The sequence below is a fragment of the Leptodactylus fuscus genome, chromosome 2, assembly GCF_031893055.1.
Source record: "Leptodactylus fuscus isolate aLepFus1 chromosome 2, aLepFus1.hap2, whole genome shotgun sequence".
Taxonomy (NCBI): domain Eukaryota; kingdom Metazoa; phylum Chordata; class Amphibia; order Anura; family Leptodactylidae; genus Leptodactylus; species Leptodactylus fuscus.
Genome location: NC_134266.1, coordinates 133,711,678 through 133,729,559, shown reverse-complemented (window position 1 = coordinate 133,729,559; position 17,882 = coordinate 133,711,678). Strand labels below are relative to the sequence as shown.

Sequence of the window (17,882 nt, the reverse complement as noted above, 5' to 3'; positions counted from 1 at the left end):
ATAATTGCACCCACACAAATATTTTTCATCAGGTTTTCTATTGAAATGTATATAACTCCATGAAATGGAATGACAGAAACATAAAAATGCCAAGTTCGATAATCTGTACATAGGATTTTCATTGGTCAATATAATTAACATAGAGAAACAGATTATCCGCACTAACTATTGCTGTAGTGTAGAGATGAGCGAGTAGTATTCGATCGAATACCTTGTCATCATAGGAATGCGTGTAAGCGGCTGAACACCGAGGGGTTAAGCGCATCGAATATCCGATGCGCTTAACCCCTTGGTGTTCGGCCGCTTACATGCATTCCTATGGCAGCGAAGTATTCGATCGAATACTACTCGCTCATCTCTACTGTAGTGTATCTTGCTAGGACTTTAGTTAGTAGCTAGCCTGCAAAGTTAGAGCTGTTCCCTATGTAGCCCACCAATTGTCTCCTATTGCTTATAAAAGTACAAAATGGATGGTGTCTGCTGCATTCAGAATGTGAAAAAGAGCTATACTTTTATGGAAAAAGAAAAGTTGTTGAGGAACCGAAAATGAACCTCTTTTCAGCTATTTTTCAAAGTTACCACTGTCTTCCCAAGTCTGTCAACTACTAGTTACTATATGTGTCCCCCTGCCCTGCCAGCTTCTTTATGTATATATAAATTCCCTGCTATAATAGGCTAAATTCCCCAAGTTCCGCTTTTGAAATGAAAAAAAAAAAAATCTTTTGACATAATTGTAGAATATATTTTCCTATCTTGTGATATGTCAAGGTAATTGGTTGCTCTTGTTAATGTTTCCAAACTCTTGGTGCACATTAATCGCCGGAGATATTTTGTGGAGGTGAAAACTAAAAAGTAAATATCTATAATTAATATACACAGCAACCCCCAGAGCTCTCCCTACGGAAGCGAAAGTTGTCTAATCTCAGCATGATGTAAACCAAGAAACAATTTAATGTGTTACTAAACAGAATAAAAAAATAGTCAACAAATTTATAAAAGCAACCTAATAAAGTATCAGCTCTGCCCAGACACTGTGACTGTAAAAGCAAAAAATGTCAATCTACACAGTAAGAAACATGAATTAACCATGGGTGGCCACAGCAAATCTGGGAATGGGGCTCCACCAAATGGATAACTGCAACAATGTATATAACCGGACCGCAGAACTATCATACAGTCCCTGACAAAAGTTCTGTCGCTTATCCATGTTGTGGAATCAAAAGCTTATAAACTGACTTTAAATTCATCCATTGGTTTAAGAAATGACTCCTTTGAAAGCTGAAACCCTCCCAAATATGTTTTTTTATTAAGAAAATAAATTGGCTTCAATGGTGAAATATTCATCATTTAATGAACAGAGAAAGTCAGATTTTGGTAAGACAAAAGTTTTGTCACCTTGTCATATAATGCCACCAATCCTAGTCTACAGCCTCACCTGTACTCACTAATTGATCAGTTAATTAGTGGGGGTGTATACAAAGAACTCCAGCACCCCAGATGGTCCACTTGAACTGCAACTTCACCTCTGACAACATGCCAAAAATCAAACCTGCGACCAAAGGCTTGATTATTAAGGGGCTGAAGACCAGATCCACCATAGAGGTGGCTGCACCTTTAATGTGTCTCAGCGTCAAGTACAAAGAATTAAAAAAAGATTTGAACAGACTGGAGATGTTTTTGACAAGCCCAGGTCCGGCAGACCCTGCAAGACAACTGCTCAGGAGGAACGTTTGTTGGTTAGAAAATCAAAAGCCCCTCTTCCACTGCAGCAGAGCTCCAACAGGCCTGGTCACCTCAAGTCCATGTGTCAATTAGAACATTTTGTAGGATTCTGTCTTGAAATGGGCTCCATGGTGGAATCAGCACCCAGAAGACAGCACTGAACAAAAGACAATTAAAAGCCCACAGCCTACTAAACGGATGGACGCTGGAAAAGTGGCAGAAGGTGGATTTCTCAGATGAATCTTCAGTTGAATTACATCACAGCCGCCGCAAATACTGCAGGAGACCTACTGGAGCCCGTATGGATCCAAGATACACCCAGAAAACAGTTAGGTTTGTTGGTGGAAAGATCATAGTCTGGGGTTACGTTCAGTATGCGGATGTGCGAAACATTTGCAAAGTGGAAGGCAATATCAATAGCCTAAAATATAAAGAAGTATTAGCTTCCTCTTACATTCCCAATCATAAAAGGGGTCACATTTTGCCGCAGGATGGAGCTCCATCTCATACATCCATCTCTACATTAAAGTTTCTCAAGGCAAAGAAGATCAAGGTGCCCCAGGACGGGCCAGCCCAGTCACCAGACATGAACCTCATTGAGCACATTTGGGGTAGGATGAAAGAGTTAGCTTGGCAGACAAAACCAAAGAATCTTGATGAACTCCAGGAAGATTGTAAGACTGTATTCTTTACTATTCCTGATTGTGGGGATAACGTCTTTCCTTAGGGAGAGACCACCTTCTCAGGTGTGTGGAGACTTATACAGCCATAGTTGCTCCACTGCAAAGGAACATGGGAAGAATATGCAAATCTGTCTCCCAAGATGTAAACAGGGGGACAGTGCCTCTGTTATGCTGCCCTCTATAGCAAACACCCTGAACAACATGCCCGACTTCCCAGAAGCCTTTGCTGCATGATGTGAGGTTATAACCAAATTAATTTCTCATCTACGTAGCTGAGATATTGATTTGGTTATAACCTCGCATCATGCAGCAAAGGCTTCTGGGAAGTCGAGCATGTTGTTCAGGGTGCTTGCTATAGAGGGCAGCATAACAGAGGCACTGTCTCCCTGTTTACATCTTGGGAGACAGATTTGCATATTCTTCCCATGTTACTATTCCTGATGACTTCATCAATAAATTGTATGAATCATTGTTGAAACGCATGGATGCCATCCTTCAAGCTCATGGAAGTCACACAAAATATTAAATTTGGCTCTAATAGCACTACAACTTCATTCACCAATGTTATGAAACATATCTTTGTATTGGAACTGAATTATTGGTTTGATTTTTACATTACTTTATGTGAGCGAAAACTTTTGTCTTGCCAAAATCTGACCTTTTTGTGTTCATTAAATGATCAATATTTCAGCGGTGAAGCCAATTTATTTTCTTAACAAAAAAAAAAAAAAAAATTGGGAGGGTTTCAGCTTTCATATGAGTCATTTCTAAAACCAATGGATGAATTTAAAGTCAGGTTATAAGCTTTGGATTCCACAACATGGATAAGCGACAGAACTTTTGTCAGGGACTTTATGGTGTATATAGCACTAGTTTCCTCATATAGGACAGGGGGATCTTTTGGTTCCCCTTAGGATTACAGGGGCCTAGTAGAATTGCAACCTGTGCATCCCACGTACTTATGGCACTCAGCCCCACTCTATCATAAACATCTCAACAATACTCTGGGCACTAGAAGCTTACTATGATTTCTTTGATCTCCCGACAATCAAATGTCCACTGTTTCCTCTGACTCAGGTAAAACAATCACTACAAAGTGAATGTATGTCATCAAAGCTACCCATAACATGTACCATACCTATTATCCGAGTAGTTACCCAGGTATAGGTCATATGTAGCACTTGTGTCTGTTTTATAGTGGTTAAGTCTCAACCCCCTATGCTATGGACACCATAGCGCTGGTGCAATTACGATGTCTGTATCTGTTTGTATTAATACCCCTATTTTTTAAGGAGTGTAGCAGTATGAATCAATTGTAATTGGACAAAAAATGAATTTCTTAAACATACACCTATCGGCTAGTGCTTTGGCTAGTGATTTAGTCTACTAACGTTTTGCAAGGGTTTCATAGCTCAGCAATCAAAATCAAGATGAAGGAAGCACATTTCAGGAGATGGGAAAATATGTGACCCTGCTGAACTGTGAAAAGTTATACCCAATGAAAGAAAACCATGTATTTTAATAAAAATATCTTATTTGAAAATAAAAGCCCTATTGAAATAAAGACTTAGTGCAAGGCAAAACAGAAAATTGGAGATAATTTAATAGTAGAGGCCAATATATGTATATTAGTAGATATAGCATTAAGAACTCATTTTTATTGATGACCTATCCTCAGGATTTGTCTTCAATAAGAGATTGTTAGGTGACCAACACCCAGGACCTCAGACAATCTACTATTTGATGGGGCCGTGGCACTCATTTGAGTTCCGTGACCTCTTCACTGTTTAAATTGCATTCCATCTGTTTCATGATGGCCATGGGATAAAATTACAGTATTATCCATAGAAGTTAAGCACTGCAGTCCCTTAAAAAAGCTGATTGTCATTGGTCATGGGGGTCATACTTTCAGCAATCTTGTATTAATGGCTTACCCTGTGGATAGGCCATCAATAAAAATGAGTTGGACACTATGTAGTGAAAATAATTGGTAGATATCATTACTATATCTAAGAAACCCTACAAATGTCACCTCAAATAATATAAAAATAGTTTATTATGCAACAAAAAGCCATTAAAAACACATAAAATACCATGCATTGGAGCTAGAGGTAGAGGTCATGGTGGTTCTTGATGTATACAAGTTTATTACTTCACATGGTGCGGTGCTGAATGGTGTCTGCTGCTCCTGTGGTGTTGTGCCTGTGGGGCAGTGCGACCCAGAGCCTGGGGGCTTGGCCTGGTGGCAGAGGTGTTGCTGGTTGGGCGCTGTGTTGCGGTTGTAGCGGTCGCTGTGTGGCGCCGCACCCAGTAGAGTAGAGACCCACTATAAAGAGGTCGCCACGAAGTGGCTAGTGGGCTTATACATCTTGATTAATATGTATGTCTATGTATACTAAGCACTAGATCAATGTATAAGACTGGGATGTGCAGGCCATGTCTTTTTCAAGTTTATTATTTATTTGTACTTTTTTGTTATTTATGTGATTGTTATTCTTTGCTTATTTGACTATATTTATGTGTATCAATTACATTTCCTTAATCATGGTGTTTGAGTAGGTTGGAGTTGTCTAGCTCTTATTGATGTGATTGTTATTCATTGCTTATGCTGGAATTTTCCATGTAGGTATAATAGGGGCAGAAAGTCCGCAGAGGACAAACTCTGCAGACTTTTTGTGAAGAACGCTGCGGAAAAAAATGCAATGCGTTTCCTCTACAGTACATTTTTCTTTTTACAGCAATTTGTTGCGTGGGGAATTAGACTTACCAATCTGATTAAATGTACTTGGTAAGATGAAAAGATCAGCCCAAATTCCGGCATGTGATGTGTAATTTATGAACTGCATTCACTAGTACCAAGTCTTACAACCTTGTATGGGCTGAGGAGGCCACACATTGCAGAAAAGCTGTTTTTTGTTGCAGATTTTGACGCGTTTTGTTTGGACCCAAGAGTGGCTTGTAAAGGAATAGGATATATAAAGGAAGCATTAATACTTCTCATTCCTGCTAAACCCACATGCGCCTTCCTTTTGAAGCCACTCTTGGCTCCAAAACAAACACATCAAGACCTGCAGCAAAAAGAACAGCCTTCTGTAACATGTAGCCTCAGCCTTAAAGGATTTTTTCAGTTTAAGTGTAATCTATCACACAGTAAATGGTGTCCAATCCAGCATGCTATAGAGCAGAAGGAGTTTAAGAAAAGATTTCAATATAATATATCAATTATTCACTGAAATCTCTGCTCTTTCTATGCTAAGAAGAAAAGGTACTTTTGTGCTTTGTGTATGGGATTCGCCAGAATCCCATCCACTTTGCAAGGACCATTCCTGCAATGGCGAAACTGGCATTTATGCCATGTGGGCCCCAAGCCTTAGATGGAAAAATTCCTTTAACTAAATCACTGTCTTAAAGGCAGATTTATCAAGTGATCCAATCATCTTGACTGATGTATACACTATTGTATATCACATTTCAACATCTGTCTTTAGACATCTAAGTTTCCAAAGTATTTTGTGGACAACCAAAATGAGCCCAATGTAGACATTATCCAAGTCAAGTTAGATTTTTACACTATTCTAGGAAAATTTGCACAAAGAGTTGTAGACGCTTGCATTGGTTAAGCATTAAACTTCTATTCAGACGTCATACTTCATTACATACAGATACACATACTGTGTTTCTTCTAAATATTATATCCAATACTTATATATTGAGTTCAGTATGTGTTATGCCTGAGCGGGATACAACTGATGACAATTTGCCTATTTCTTTTTCTTACTTGTATAGTGTAAACATATTTCACACCACTTTACAAACATTGTGCTCCATAGCCACAATGGGGCATGGTGCTAGATTTGGATAAACCAATAAAACAGTCAGATAAAAAAATTAAAAAAAAGGTGCAGTCAATGTATTTTGACCTGTTGCTTCAATGCCGGAGGGAAACTATGTCGGAACACTGGACGGTCGAGTGGCCTACATAATTATAGCGTAGAGTAAAAAGTAACATAATCCATAGATCATTGACTTTACTTAGAGGCAATTTTAAGCAAAGTCTCTAAAGTAAATTACAGTCTTCTAAAACAAAAAATCTCAGCTAGACAATACAGTACAATTGGCTTCTGGTAGCTACACTGAACAAGGCACAAGAATGGAAATTATATATCTTCATTCATCAATATTTCTATATTGAGAATGCTCATATGGGTTTCATTTCACAGCTAGTACGCTAATCTTGCACCTTTCACAAATACCTGTTGGATATTAACCCACATACTCAACAAGCTCTATGTCATTTGGTAAGAACTCTAGAGAGATAGTCATAAAAGCCAGATCTAACATCGACAGAGTTAATTCAACCAAAAAAAGCAGCACAAGGTACATTTAAGAAACTGCCTGATTGCTGAAATTCTCTTCCTCTAAATTAAAACATGAATATTTCATGATAAAAAATAAGGTTCTCCTAGAGAGGCAGTAACTCCAGCTGCACCTCTCCCTCGTTGAGCGGCTTAAATTACTGCTGAAAATGGAATATGAATGTTATTAGCATGCGATTAGTATTTTCATTTGCATGGCACTCCGAGTCCTTATTGCCTTGGGGGGGGGGGGGGGGAGATGAGTGGGTGCGTGGCACCCATTGCTGTCTGGCTGGCCTGGTTTTACACACACACAGACTTCTCTCCTCACTTACACACACAACTAGGTTTTCTGGCAGACCACTGGCTGTTCTTTTGGCATGTGATTGTCGACTGTCCAACCAGCTCAAATGCTGGCTGGCACTGGAATACCAGACTATCTCCATGTCGGAATCTTGAACCTTCTCTTGTTCCAAATGCTGGAATTCCTGGGTCCCCACAGCTCCCCTGGTCTATTTCTGAAAAACAAGAATACAACATAATGTATGAGAACATATTGTTGTGGCACAATTTCAACCTTCTTAATCTTCTTTCAAGGTAGTCTGAAGTACCTTGATGTACCTTGTGGGCAGGATCATGTGATCCCTATCAATCTGCAATCTGCTCTTACTGTAACATTTACTACTTGTAAATCTAAAGTATGTTAGAATGTTTTTAAGCACACATTGACACTAATACATAGTAAGTGCATACCCACGATCGGTATCAATAACCACCATTATCTGATCCTTAGAGAAGGAGGAGGAGATGAGGATCTACAGAATGCTCAGGTTCAGCAGCAGCTGGTGTTTAGTAAGTATCCTATTCTATCACACTGAGCCGGAGAGCGGTAATCAAACACAATATTTTCTTTGTCTTGAGGCTTCTTTGCTTGATCATTTTTAACCACTTGAGACAAAAGCTGGAAAAGAACTTTGCCTCAATTACCTCTTACACACACCACTGCATAAGATGGGTGAATCACATGGTACATAATAAACCACAAAGACTTCAGCCCTGGGACAATGATAATAATACATATGTTTCTAAAAAATAATGCAATCCACAAAAGTTCTTGCTTTTATACCGCAACTTTATTTCCCTTTGGTAAGTGTAATACAATGTGCTTTCAATTGTCACTTAAATGAATCTTTGCTTAAATTCTTATATAGATATTTCCTAAGCAGCATGCAGTAAATGTATGAGTCTATAATGAAAACAATTATGGTGGTTTATTATATACAAAGAATTATTTTAGGAAGATGTTCTACTATATACGCATACCTCATTGTACAGAGGTAGAGGCTAAGTAGGAAATGAAAACCATTGCTTGCACTATACACTGTACATACAGGGAAATGTACAAAGATACAAAGATTCCTCCCAGTACTATTTATTTAGAAGGTATCCTCCCATGTGTCAGATCCTGAAGTTTTTCAAAATGGGGTTGAGGCGTACACCATATGACATTCCATACTGTGTTTAGTCTACTCGTCTGGATCCATTCATTGACGGATTGACCAATAACTGTCAGTTGTAAATAAAAAGTTACATCACTTAGTAAAGGTAGAAGTTATTAATTCAATGCAAGTGATGCAGTCGTCCTAGTGTATACATGTAAGCATGTACAGTGGTAGTAAAAGGGCAGGGGCAATAATATGTAGCATATTACTGCCACATCTACAGCTTATCCTGTCTATATATATGTATACTTTACACATAAAAGAGCTTGAGTACAATAGCTGAGTGATCACTTCTGTGTGTCCAAGCAGGGGAAACAAAACTGGAACACTGTCTCCCTTATATATCAATTGTTAAGCTAGCCATTGACATTAGATGAACTTTGGCTGCTCTTCCTTCCCAGATCCCAGCATTGTCATCCGTCAATCTGATGTATATGTATTGATATGATGTATATTCCCCATATGGCAAATATTGAGGGGAAAAAAAATTATCAGACTGTTGCAATTTAACATACCCAATTCTTTCTTTTGAAGATGTCATCACAAGCAATGGCTTGTTCTTTTCTCCCCATTTAGATCGCGGGCATCAGCTGTGTGTGTTTGTGTGTGTGTGTGTTTGTGTGTGTGTGTAGGATGGGAGGAATAATTGTCCACTGTTTTTTGCTTTATGAGATAGCTACTGATTGTATATGGCCATGGCATGACCTGGTAGGATCAGATAGATAGATAGATAGATAGATAGATAGATAGATAGATAGATAGATAGATAGATAGGAGATAGATAGATAGATAGATAGATAGATAGATAGGAGATAGATAGATAGATAGATAGATAGATAGATAGATAGATGATAGATAGATAGATAGATAGATAGATAGATAGATAGATAGGAAATAGATAGATAGGAAATAGATAGATCAGGTTCTACGTAGGTTCTATGATTTCACAAATCCACAATAAAGCTTAGATTCCTATTATACAGTACTTCCTAATTTAAATATGTGAATGCATCTAATACCACTAGTATACTTCTGGCCATTACAATGAGTGCATTTGAGATTAAGTAGTAAAAACCTTTAGGAATAATTTATGCCCAGATGAATGCAGGTCACAAAGACCGCTCCTTATGTTGTATGCTAACAGTGAAGTTGTGCTCATCTTTATCTAGCTAGTGTCTGGAAATGACTAAGTAGTCTCTCTGGATACCATGCACCTAAGGGAATTTTCATGCATAATTTTCCTATTATAGTTATAGGTCAGGAGAAGACAGTTTTTGTGTCTTCTGGCAAGATACAAATGCTGGACTGCTCGTCTACATATTAAACAATGATCCTATACAGTGCTCATGATGCATAGATCTGCGTGAAGTTTACAGGCAGGACCTATGGCCACTGTACAGGACTCAGAGGCTCTTGTTACTTCATTAGACTAGAATAGTAGCAACATTTGAAACAATTTTCACTGCCTGTATTTCAATTAGCACTTAAGATTACATTGAAGTTCTTACAGCCTGTAGGAAAGGCCTAAGGTGTAATGTGCCAAAGGAACGAAAGTGGAAGAGGAATGAAGAGTTTGTTCATATACAGCATTTGTAAGATTCTGCATGACAAACAATTGTAGTCAATAATGTTGGACTTTGTCTGACCATTGTATAAGTAATGCTACTTCCGATGCCGTCCCTGCTACCTCTTGTGTCACCCCCTCTACCTCATAGATTGTAAGCTCTTGCGAGCAGAGCACTCAGTCCCATTGTGTAAAGTGACTATTTCTTTGTAATGTATCTTTTTTGTCTGTACTTGAACCCTACAAATTGTACGGTGCTGCGGAATATGTTGGTGCTATATAAATAAAATGAATTATTATTAATATTACTTTTTAACCTGGCATTACCTTTATAGATGATACCAGAGTTATAGACAGTACACAATGTTATTATAGCAATAGAATTGTTTAGAAAAGCCCCATTTATCACTGACTCCTGCCACTCATGTTCTGTTGTCTCCAAGGTCTTCCAAAAAATTATTATACGTTGGTCTCCTACCAGTCAAAATCTCTCCCATAGACAGAATCAACCTGGGAGACTTGGGCAGTGAGCAATGAACAAAGTTCTCTTTTTTCACAATATTCTAACCACCAGTGGGTAGGAGATAGTATAGAATGATTATATACGTATAGATTTGTAGGGTGCTTGTAGATTTAACAGCCACCATTCCAAAAATCCCACATAGAACAGCCACAGGCTAATACTACCTAATGAATAACTGAAATAATATGTTATATCTTGTATATACTGTATTAGGCAGACAATTTTTAAAAGCTATAGCTCCTATATATGAAAGGCCTTAAGGAATATATTACAACATATGATTCACAGTTATGTACCCCCTGCCCTCTGACACTTGTAAGATAATTATATGCCTATCATTGACATGCTTATTAGTTTAGGAAAATAATGAGAATGAATAGATCCTAAATGTAGAATCCATACTGTAAGAGAGATACACAAAGGTATTACAATGTCCCATATACTAAATCACTATATGTAACATATATAGATAGATGTTTCTTCAACATTCAGCTGTGTTCCTTTGTAGCTTCAAACAAGCTCCATTACAGACGGTGTTAGGGAAACTAGAGCAAGTTATTTTGACACGTTTCTAAACAGGGATCAAACAAACAATTTTCAAAGCTAGATGCTTTTTGGTTCACCCTCTGTTTTTTAACAATCTTTCATACATTGATCAAACAGGGGAAACAGGAAAATAGGATGAGGGTGAGTCGCTCACTAATACAGTCAAAATATCAGAGGCCTCAGAACTAGAGATGAGCGAGTACTATTCGAAACGGCCGTTTCGAATAGCACACACCCATAGGAATGAATGGACATAGCCGGCACGCAGGGGGTTAAGCTAGTAATGAGCTGTGCACTTGTGTGGTATGTTCATCATGTGACCATGGACCATATATAAACTTTTTATTTGTCTCTTAATATTAGTCTAAAAGTGGTTAACCCCTTTCAATTACAATGAACTGAAAAAAATGATACACTATACCACATTATTAAAAAAACGTTCCCATCTTTACCAGACTATACCGTATTTTATGACTGCAATATTGTAATTCCCAATACTTAACTGTAGATGGCACCAAATAAAGTTTTTTTTTATTGTAACCTAGAAATGCTACAGTGAGTCAATAATTCGGTGTTAAATATCAGATATGAAAGCGTCCATCACACTGATAAAATACGCCATGTGCACTGCATAGTTCCATACTATAAAAATGTGTTTCAGGCTGGATCATGAAATACTGTAATGTTTAGAAAGAAAAGCTCATAAAGGCCCATTTAAATGTTATCATGCTGTGTGCTAGGTTTCTTTGTAAAATTGCTTTACATGCTGTATGCCATTAATAACAACCCCAAACAACCGTATTCTCCTTTCTAGCGTCAAATAGGTTAAGGGGAAGGTTTCCCTCCTCCCCAAGTGCTAATTTACAGCTAAAGCTGTATCCACATTATTTTCATCCTGTCCTTTAGCTTGCACTCCATTAAACTGTTCTGTTCACAGAGTTCAGCACCAGCCATCAGCAGGGAAAGATTGGAAAAGTGGGGAGGGGATGAGTTGGGAGAACACATTAGACAGAAATGCCCTTTAAATATTCAGCAAACATCCATTAGGCAGGTCAGGCACTCAGGAAACAACTGTGAAGGTGGTGCGCCTATAACAAGTGGACCAGGGTGCTAGCTGGATAATCAGCTGGAATTATACAGCTAGGGAGCCGCTAGTAAAGATGCTGAGGAAGAGAAAAACATATTAGGGATAGTCAGTATATAAGGGATGCTAATCTGCTCCTATCAATACCTATGTATGTGTGCAGATTGAGCCAACAGATTTATCTCATGCAGTACTTGCCCTTACCTCACCTTTAGAAATCAATTGTACTCATACCATTGAAAATAATAAAGGTCAATAACATTCAGTACACTTTACATACCTTGTAAACACTACGTTTCTATCAAGCTATACATAACATAATTAAATGCATCTTGCAAGCCATGCACTTCTATGTGACAACAGTAAAGATGTATATAAGTATCATTTGTGTAGTAGGAGGCATATTGGTCTATTTTTAGGATCATTTTACCCTAACTTTCAAAAATTCTCTGCAAATATTGTGAGAAGGTGATAGGCAGAGTGCTGGAGTCTCGATATATCAGCCCCAGGTTTCTGACATATGTGTGGTCTAGGGCGGATCTGGAGTAGGCCTCAGCCCAGGTGTAGGTGTTAGGCATGTTACTGGGCCATAAATGACTGCAGAGGCTGCACTTAAGGGCAGATTCTGGGAGTAGAGGAGGCATCTGGGTCTGTCCTGACACACAACGAGAGTCAGCTGAGACTGTATTGCATTATTTTTGTTTACTCGTGTGGTTGGAAGTAAGCCACACGTACAGTTAGCACTTTATTGTTTAGTTAGTGCTCAGACGAGCAGTGGTGTTTTTTTACATTCTTTGCCTGATGTTAAGGCTGTAATTTTATTTTGCTCATTTTGTGCCTGAAGTGAAGGTTTATTTATTTTACTGTTTTTTTCTAAATAAATTTGCTACAGATTTTGTGTCCCTGTCTCTAACTGGTTGGGTTCGCACCATTGCTGCTACCTTCCCCATAATACATATGTATACATATAAAATATATATATATATACAGATCCAAACCGTGTTGTCTCATTATGTGAGTAGTCTTTGATAGTCTGTTGTTTTTTGTTCTTTTAAAATATATAGGTATCTGATGTAGGGTGATAAGAGGGAGTGGCAGCTATTATAAGTCCCTCAAGGTTGCCACCAAGCTTTCTGCATACCCTTAGTGGCTTATGTTGCATTTATAAGATAGATGTAGCAATATTTAAAGGGGTTGTCCAGTTTCTACTAATAAATGTTATTGTTTGTCTATTGAAAAGTTATACAATTTTCTAATATACTTTCTGAATCAAGTCCTCGTGGTTTTTTAGATCTCTTCTATCTGTCATTTACTGTTTAATTCTAGTAGAGAAAGATCAGTCCATGGTCATGTGACGGATGGTTTAGGGCTCGTTCACATGGGGCAAGAAGGGATAGATTTTGACGCGGAATCCACCTCAAAATCCGCCCTCTCACAACAGAGGTCTAAGTAGACCGCTAGCCTTTTTTTCCCGCAAGCGGTTTGGAGCTGCTCTTTCTTCAGGCGGATTCTGCGGCTGATGCAGCCACGGCGTCCGCCTCACGACAGCACCCTCTGGACTAGGCCCATTCATTTGGAAAGCCGCGATGGGATACGGCATCCTGTTGTGGCAGCTGCGATGGAATGTGCACACGCGGAACTCCTGTGTGAACTAGACCTTAAAGTCAAAGCACAATAATCAGACAGCTACTTTGTAATGAGCTGTGCACCTGTGTGTTCACATGACCATGGACTGATCTTTATCCACTTCAAATAAATAATGAATCACAGCAAAGAGAGATTAAAGGGGTTGTCCCATCACAAGGATCCTATCTATACTGCTTGTTAATGTGGGTGTAAGACTTGTCCTAAATACATTGCTTCAGCAAAACTGCTTTGTTTGTCCACTATCTTACGTTATTCAATTCATTGTTGACACAGCCCTTAACTTATCTGCTCAAAAGTCAAGTGACGTGGCTGCCTGCTCTCGGGGGGGGGGGGGGGGAGGGGCAGGGGCTAAGTGCACGGGAGCCAGCCTGTGTTTCTAGCTATTCCTGTGTCTACACCACGTGACCTAGCTTCCTGTTATCAGATAGGGGAGAGGAGCTGCTTTCATTTCTGAACTCGTCTTCTGTTCTCCCAGTTATCAGGCTAGCTAATTAAATTGTGTTCATTATGGCAGAGACAGGTAGTCTCTGTATGTAACACAGAATGGAGTTGCTCTCTGCCTGTACTTCATAGTCCAATATTGTGCATATAGTGTTGTTTGAGGACCTTCGATGACATCACAGGCCCTTCAGCCGCCCCATAGGATCACGCTATGCGGTGGGCGTAGCTACACGCTAATTTTGGGGCGGAGCTAAACGACAGGTTGCATGTGAAACCCTGCCCACCAAATGACGCAAGAAACCAGGAAGAAAGAAGATTTTACAGCAGTGAAGACTGGTAAGTATGCGACGTGGGAATACCCCTTTAAGAAAAATGAGAGGAATTGATACAGAATGTTTATTGGAAAATTGTATAACTTTTCACAATACAAACAATTGTTTTCGCTGAAAAAGATAACCCAGTTAAATTGATATTTGAAATAGCATATAACCTGAAAGTGACTGGACCAAAAAGTAGAAACCAGTGAGAAACCAGTCAGTGAATGGAAGAAGCAGGGAATTGGTGAGCCTGCTGCCTTTAAGCTTACTATCAACAATTTTCTTACAGCTGGAAAACCCCCTTAGACAGAGACCCCACATAGCATAAATGCCACGATTTTGCCAAAACATAAATTTCAGGGCAAAATTGTGGCATTTTAAAGTACCTGCAAAGTGGATGGGTTCTGTCTAATCCCATCCACACATAGCATAAAAATATCTGCAGCGGACATACTGCGATTTCAAAACACGTTGCATTTTTGTAAAGTGCAGTGTGTCAATTATACCTAGAGAAACGCTAGTGTTTCACGGGTAGGTATAATTGAAGAAGAAAGTTTCACGCTGCAGACTTTCTGCTGCGGATCTCCCGCAGTGCTTTTTGGCTGTGGCCCATTATGTGGGGCCTTAGCTTTCAAGTTTCCATTGTGATATGTAACACATTAAATGTCAAATTTAAGTCAGCTATGTTGTCTATTTGTCACATTGGTTAAAAAAACCTCTATATACTACGTGGTATACTTTTTTCGGTGCTATTCTTATATAGTGGGCCGTTACAAAAAAGTGCATTGCTACAGTATATATTTTTACATTTTACCATTTAGACCAATGGCTGACATATGCCATTGTACTGTATGGGAAAAATATGCAAATCTGTTTCCCAAGATATAAATAGGAAAACAGTGCCTCTGTTTGCTGCTCCCTTGAACATCATGCTCGACTTTCCAACAAGGTTTAACTGCTATGATGCTGGATTTAGCTAAATCAGTATCCCTGCTGTTGACAGCGTAGCAGTAAAGGCTTGTTGGAAAGTCGGGCATGATGTTCAAGGGAGCTACTCCTAGAGGGCAGCAAACAGAGGCAGTGTTTTCCTATTTAAATCTTGGGAAACATATTTGCATATTTTTCCCATAATTCCCCCAGTGGAGCGAAAATGGCTTTTTGTAAGTCTCCATACACCTGTGAAGGTGATCTTTCCTTAAGGAGTGATAATATCCCCAGAAATTGTACGATACGGCTATATAATGGCATCTATTCAAGGCATACATCATATATACCTAATAATGGTATACAGTTATGCTGCTTAACTCTTACTTGAATTCTAGGCATGAAAAGGAGGTTCAGAGTGAACAGTGACCTAAGTGCTGCCCAGGACAGAGATATAGTTTATTCTGCTCTGACTTACACCCTGTATTCCTTTCAATTGGATTTACCTCTTTTCCTGTTATGATTGCTATTGCATTCCTCTGAATGGTTGTAAAAGGGGGGTTAGTAATAGCTCATGTTTTGTAGCCTGCACAGATTAAGTATTTATAAAGCTATTTAATGGGTCATTATCAGAATCATATGCCTTTAAGACACAATGTACTGCTTCAACTAAGTGGGATCTCATTCTCTCCTGGGTTACGGCACCTGGTCTCTCTAGCTAACTGGAAAGAAAATGCCTTCCTTATATGGTGTATTGGAAAGTAAGAGACAGTCATTAATTATCTGCGCCTTTTATATTTGTTTTATATCCAAGATTAAAAGAACATCTGAGGAATTAAGTTCTAAGCCGAGGAAATGCCAGTGGCTCGTCCCCTCCCTACAATCTGGTTACTGGAGATTAGTAACTCAGACTACATAAAATAATAAAATAAAGCGCGGCGCTCTGACAGTCACCGAGGCTGGATTAATTAGGGCGCCTTTCACATTTAAGAGGAATCAAAAGGCACGTAGGGTAGAACAGAATTAATCCTGATTGGAATGAGGGATCCTAAGTAAATTGAGATCCTATCCTAAGGCATTGCTGACTTTATCGGAGCCTAATAAAGTAACAGATGGACAAAAATAATATTTCCTACCTGCCTTTAAACCTCAGCCTTTAGTTTATCTTCCTTTTTACAGGAGCCACGTTATTTTTACTGTAAGCATTGCAGATACTTTTACTTTATGAGCCTTGTCCATCTCTGTCAGACATGCGTTCCACAAGGATGTCATCGTCTTATTAATTCTCTATAGACCGCTGTTTTCTCGGTTCTTCTAATATTATTTTTTATGGGTAATAAATGTAAAACAATATAGTCACACTGTTTATTTTGTTACTTTCCAGCCTTCCTGTAGTAAAGTGTTGTGTGAGGCCGATACACTGGTAGAATCCACTATTCACATTCAGTTGGAGCTATAGGGTGGTCATCACTTACGCCAAAAAGGAGGCCGCAATCATATTCCAACATCTGCAGTTTTACATGTTAAATGGAAACTGGACAATGTACTTTTGTTTCTGACTTTCCACACTTGTTATGAGAAGTTTCCAGAAACTGCAACTCCCTTTTTGTGGTTGTCTTGAATAGGATGAGGTAGATGGGGTCGAATAGAAAGGAAGAGCCCTGCCTGATGGGTGCAGATGCAGTGGACTAAACAATATATGTGTAAAAGTTGTAACAAACAAGTTGTAGTATCAAAATGGAATTTACCTCAGTCTGACTCACCCCATATTATTCTTTGCCTTTCTAGAATATTTCTTGTCTGTTTTACTTGCTTATATGTTTTCTTAAGGTGCTCATAGACGTTTAAAGCTGCCGGACGAATACTCATTTGACTGACAGTCTTTCCTAGTACACATGCATGTCCATGTTTCCAGGTAAACAATATTGATGACTTGTCCTTACACTCACAGCAGCAGACTAAAGAAGTAGATGCGAAACTCCTTCTACTGCTTTATTTTGTGCCTCCAACCTATTATTTACATTATTTTCTGTAACACCAGATGATCTTCTACGTTTGTGTACCCTTCTTGTTCCCTTTTGTTTTTACATTGGTCTCAATATATGGGATCAGCAGGGGTCCTGCATTAAGGACTCTCGCCAATCAGCTACTCTCAGCAGCTGCTATACAGAGAACACATTCACTTGCATAGGGGGCTGAGCTGCGGTAACTCCACACGTCCAATACAATTAGATCAAAGGTATCGTCTCTTGGCTCTCTTCTTTGTATACTTTGTGAATAAATTACAACGGCTACATATAATCTACAGTATCATAGGTAGTGATCTCAATACTAGATAACATAATACTATGTTCACTACCTAAGTTAAGACACTCCACTTCACCTGACAGTATTACTAGGTATCCTCCTTTTTTCGTTATTTTTTTTTTTTTTGCTGACTATCTTTTGCTTTCTTAAAATATAATACATTAAATAAAATTGAAATTATACAACAAAAATACATGTATCACTTGTTTAATATAATGTGATTAATAGAATAATGTACAGTACAGACCAAAAGTTTGGACACACCTT

The 17,882-nt window shown here is 38.7% G+C and overlaps 1 protein-coding gene across 2 annotated transcripts in view; it reads right to left on the bottom strand.

Moving 5' to 3' along the window:
• CSMD2 (CUB and Sushi multiple domains 2) overlaps positions 1-17,882 on the bottom strand; it is an 801,202-nt gene that overhangs the window by 244,806 nt on the left and 538,514 nt on the right. Inside the window, exon 13 of one of the 2 annotated variants that reach the window (XM_075264669.1) lies at positions 7,096-7,278. The exons of the other annotated variant lie outside the window; for it this stretch is intronic. Within the exon in view, the coding sequence (XP_075120770.1) occupies positions 7,096-7,278 (183 nt within the window). The remainder of the gene's footprint in view (positions 1-7,095; positions 7,279-17,882) is intronic. 2 annotated transcript variants of the gene reach the window in all.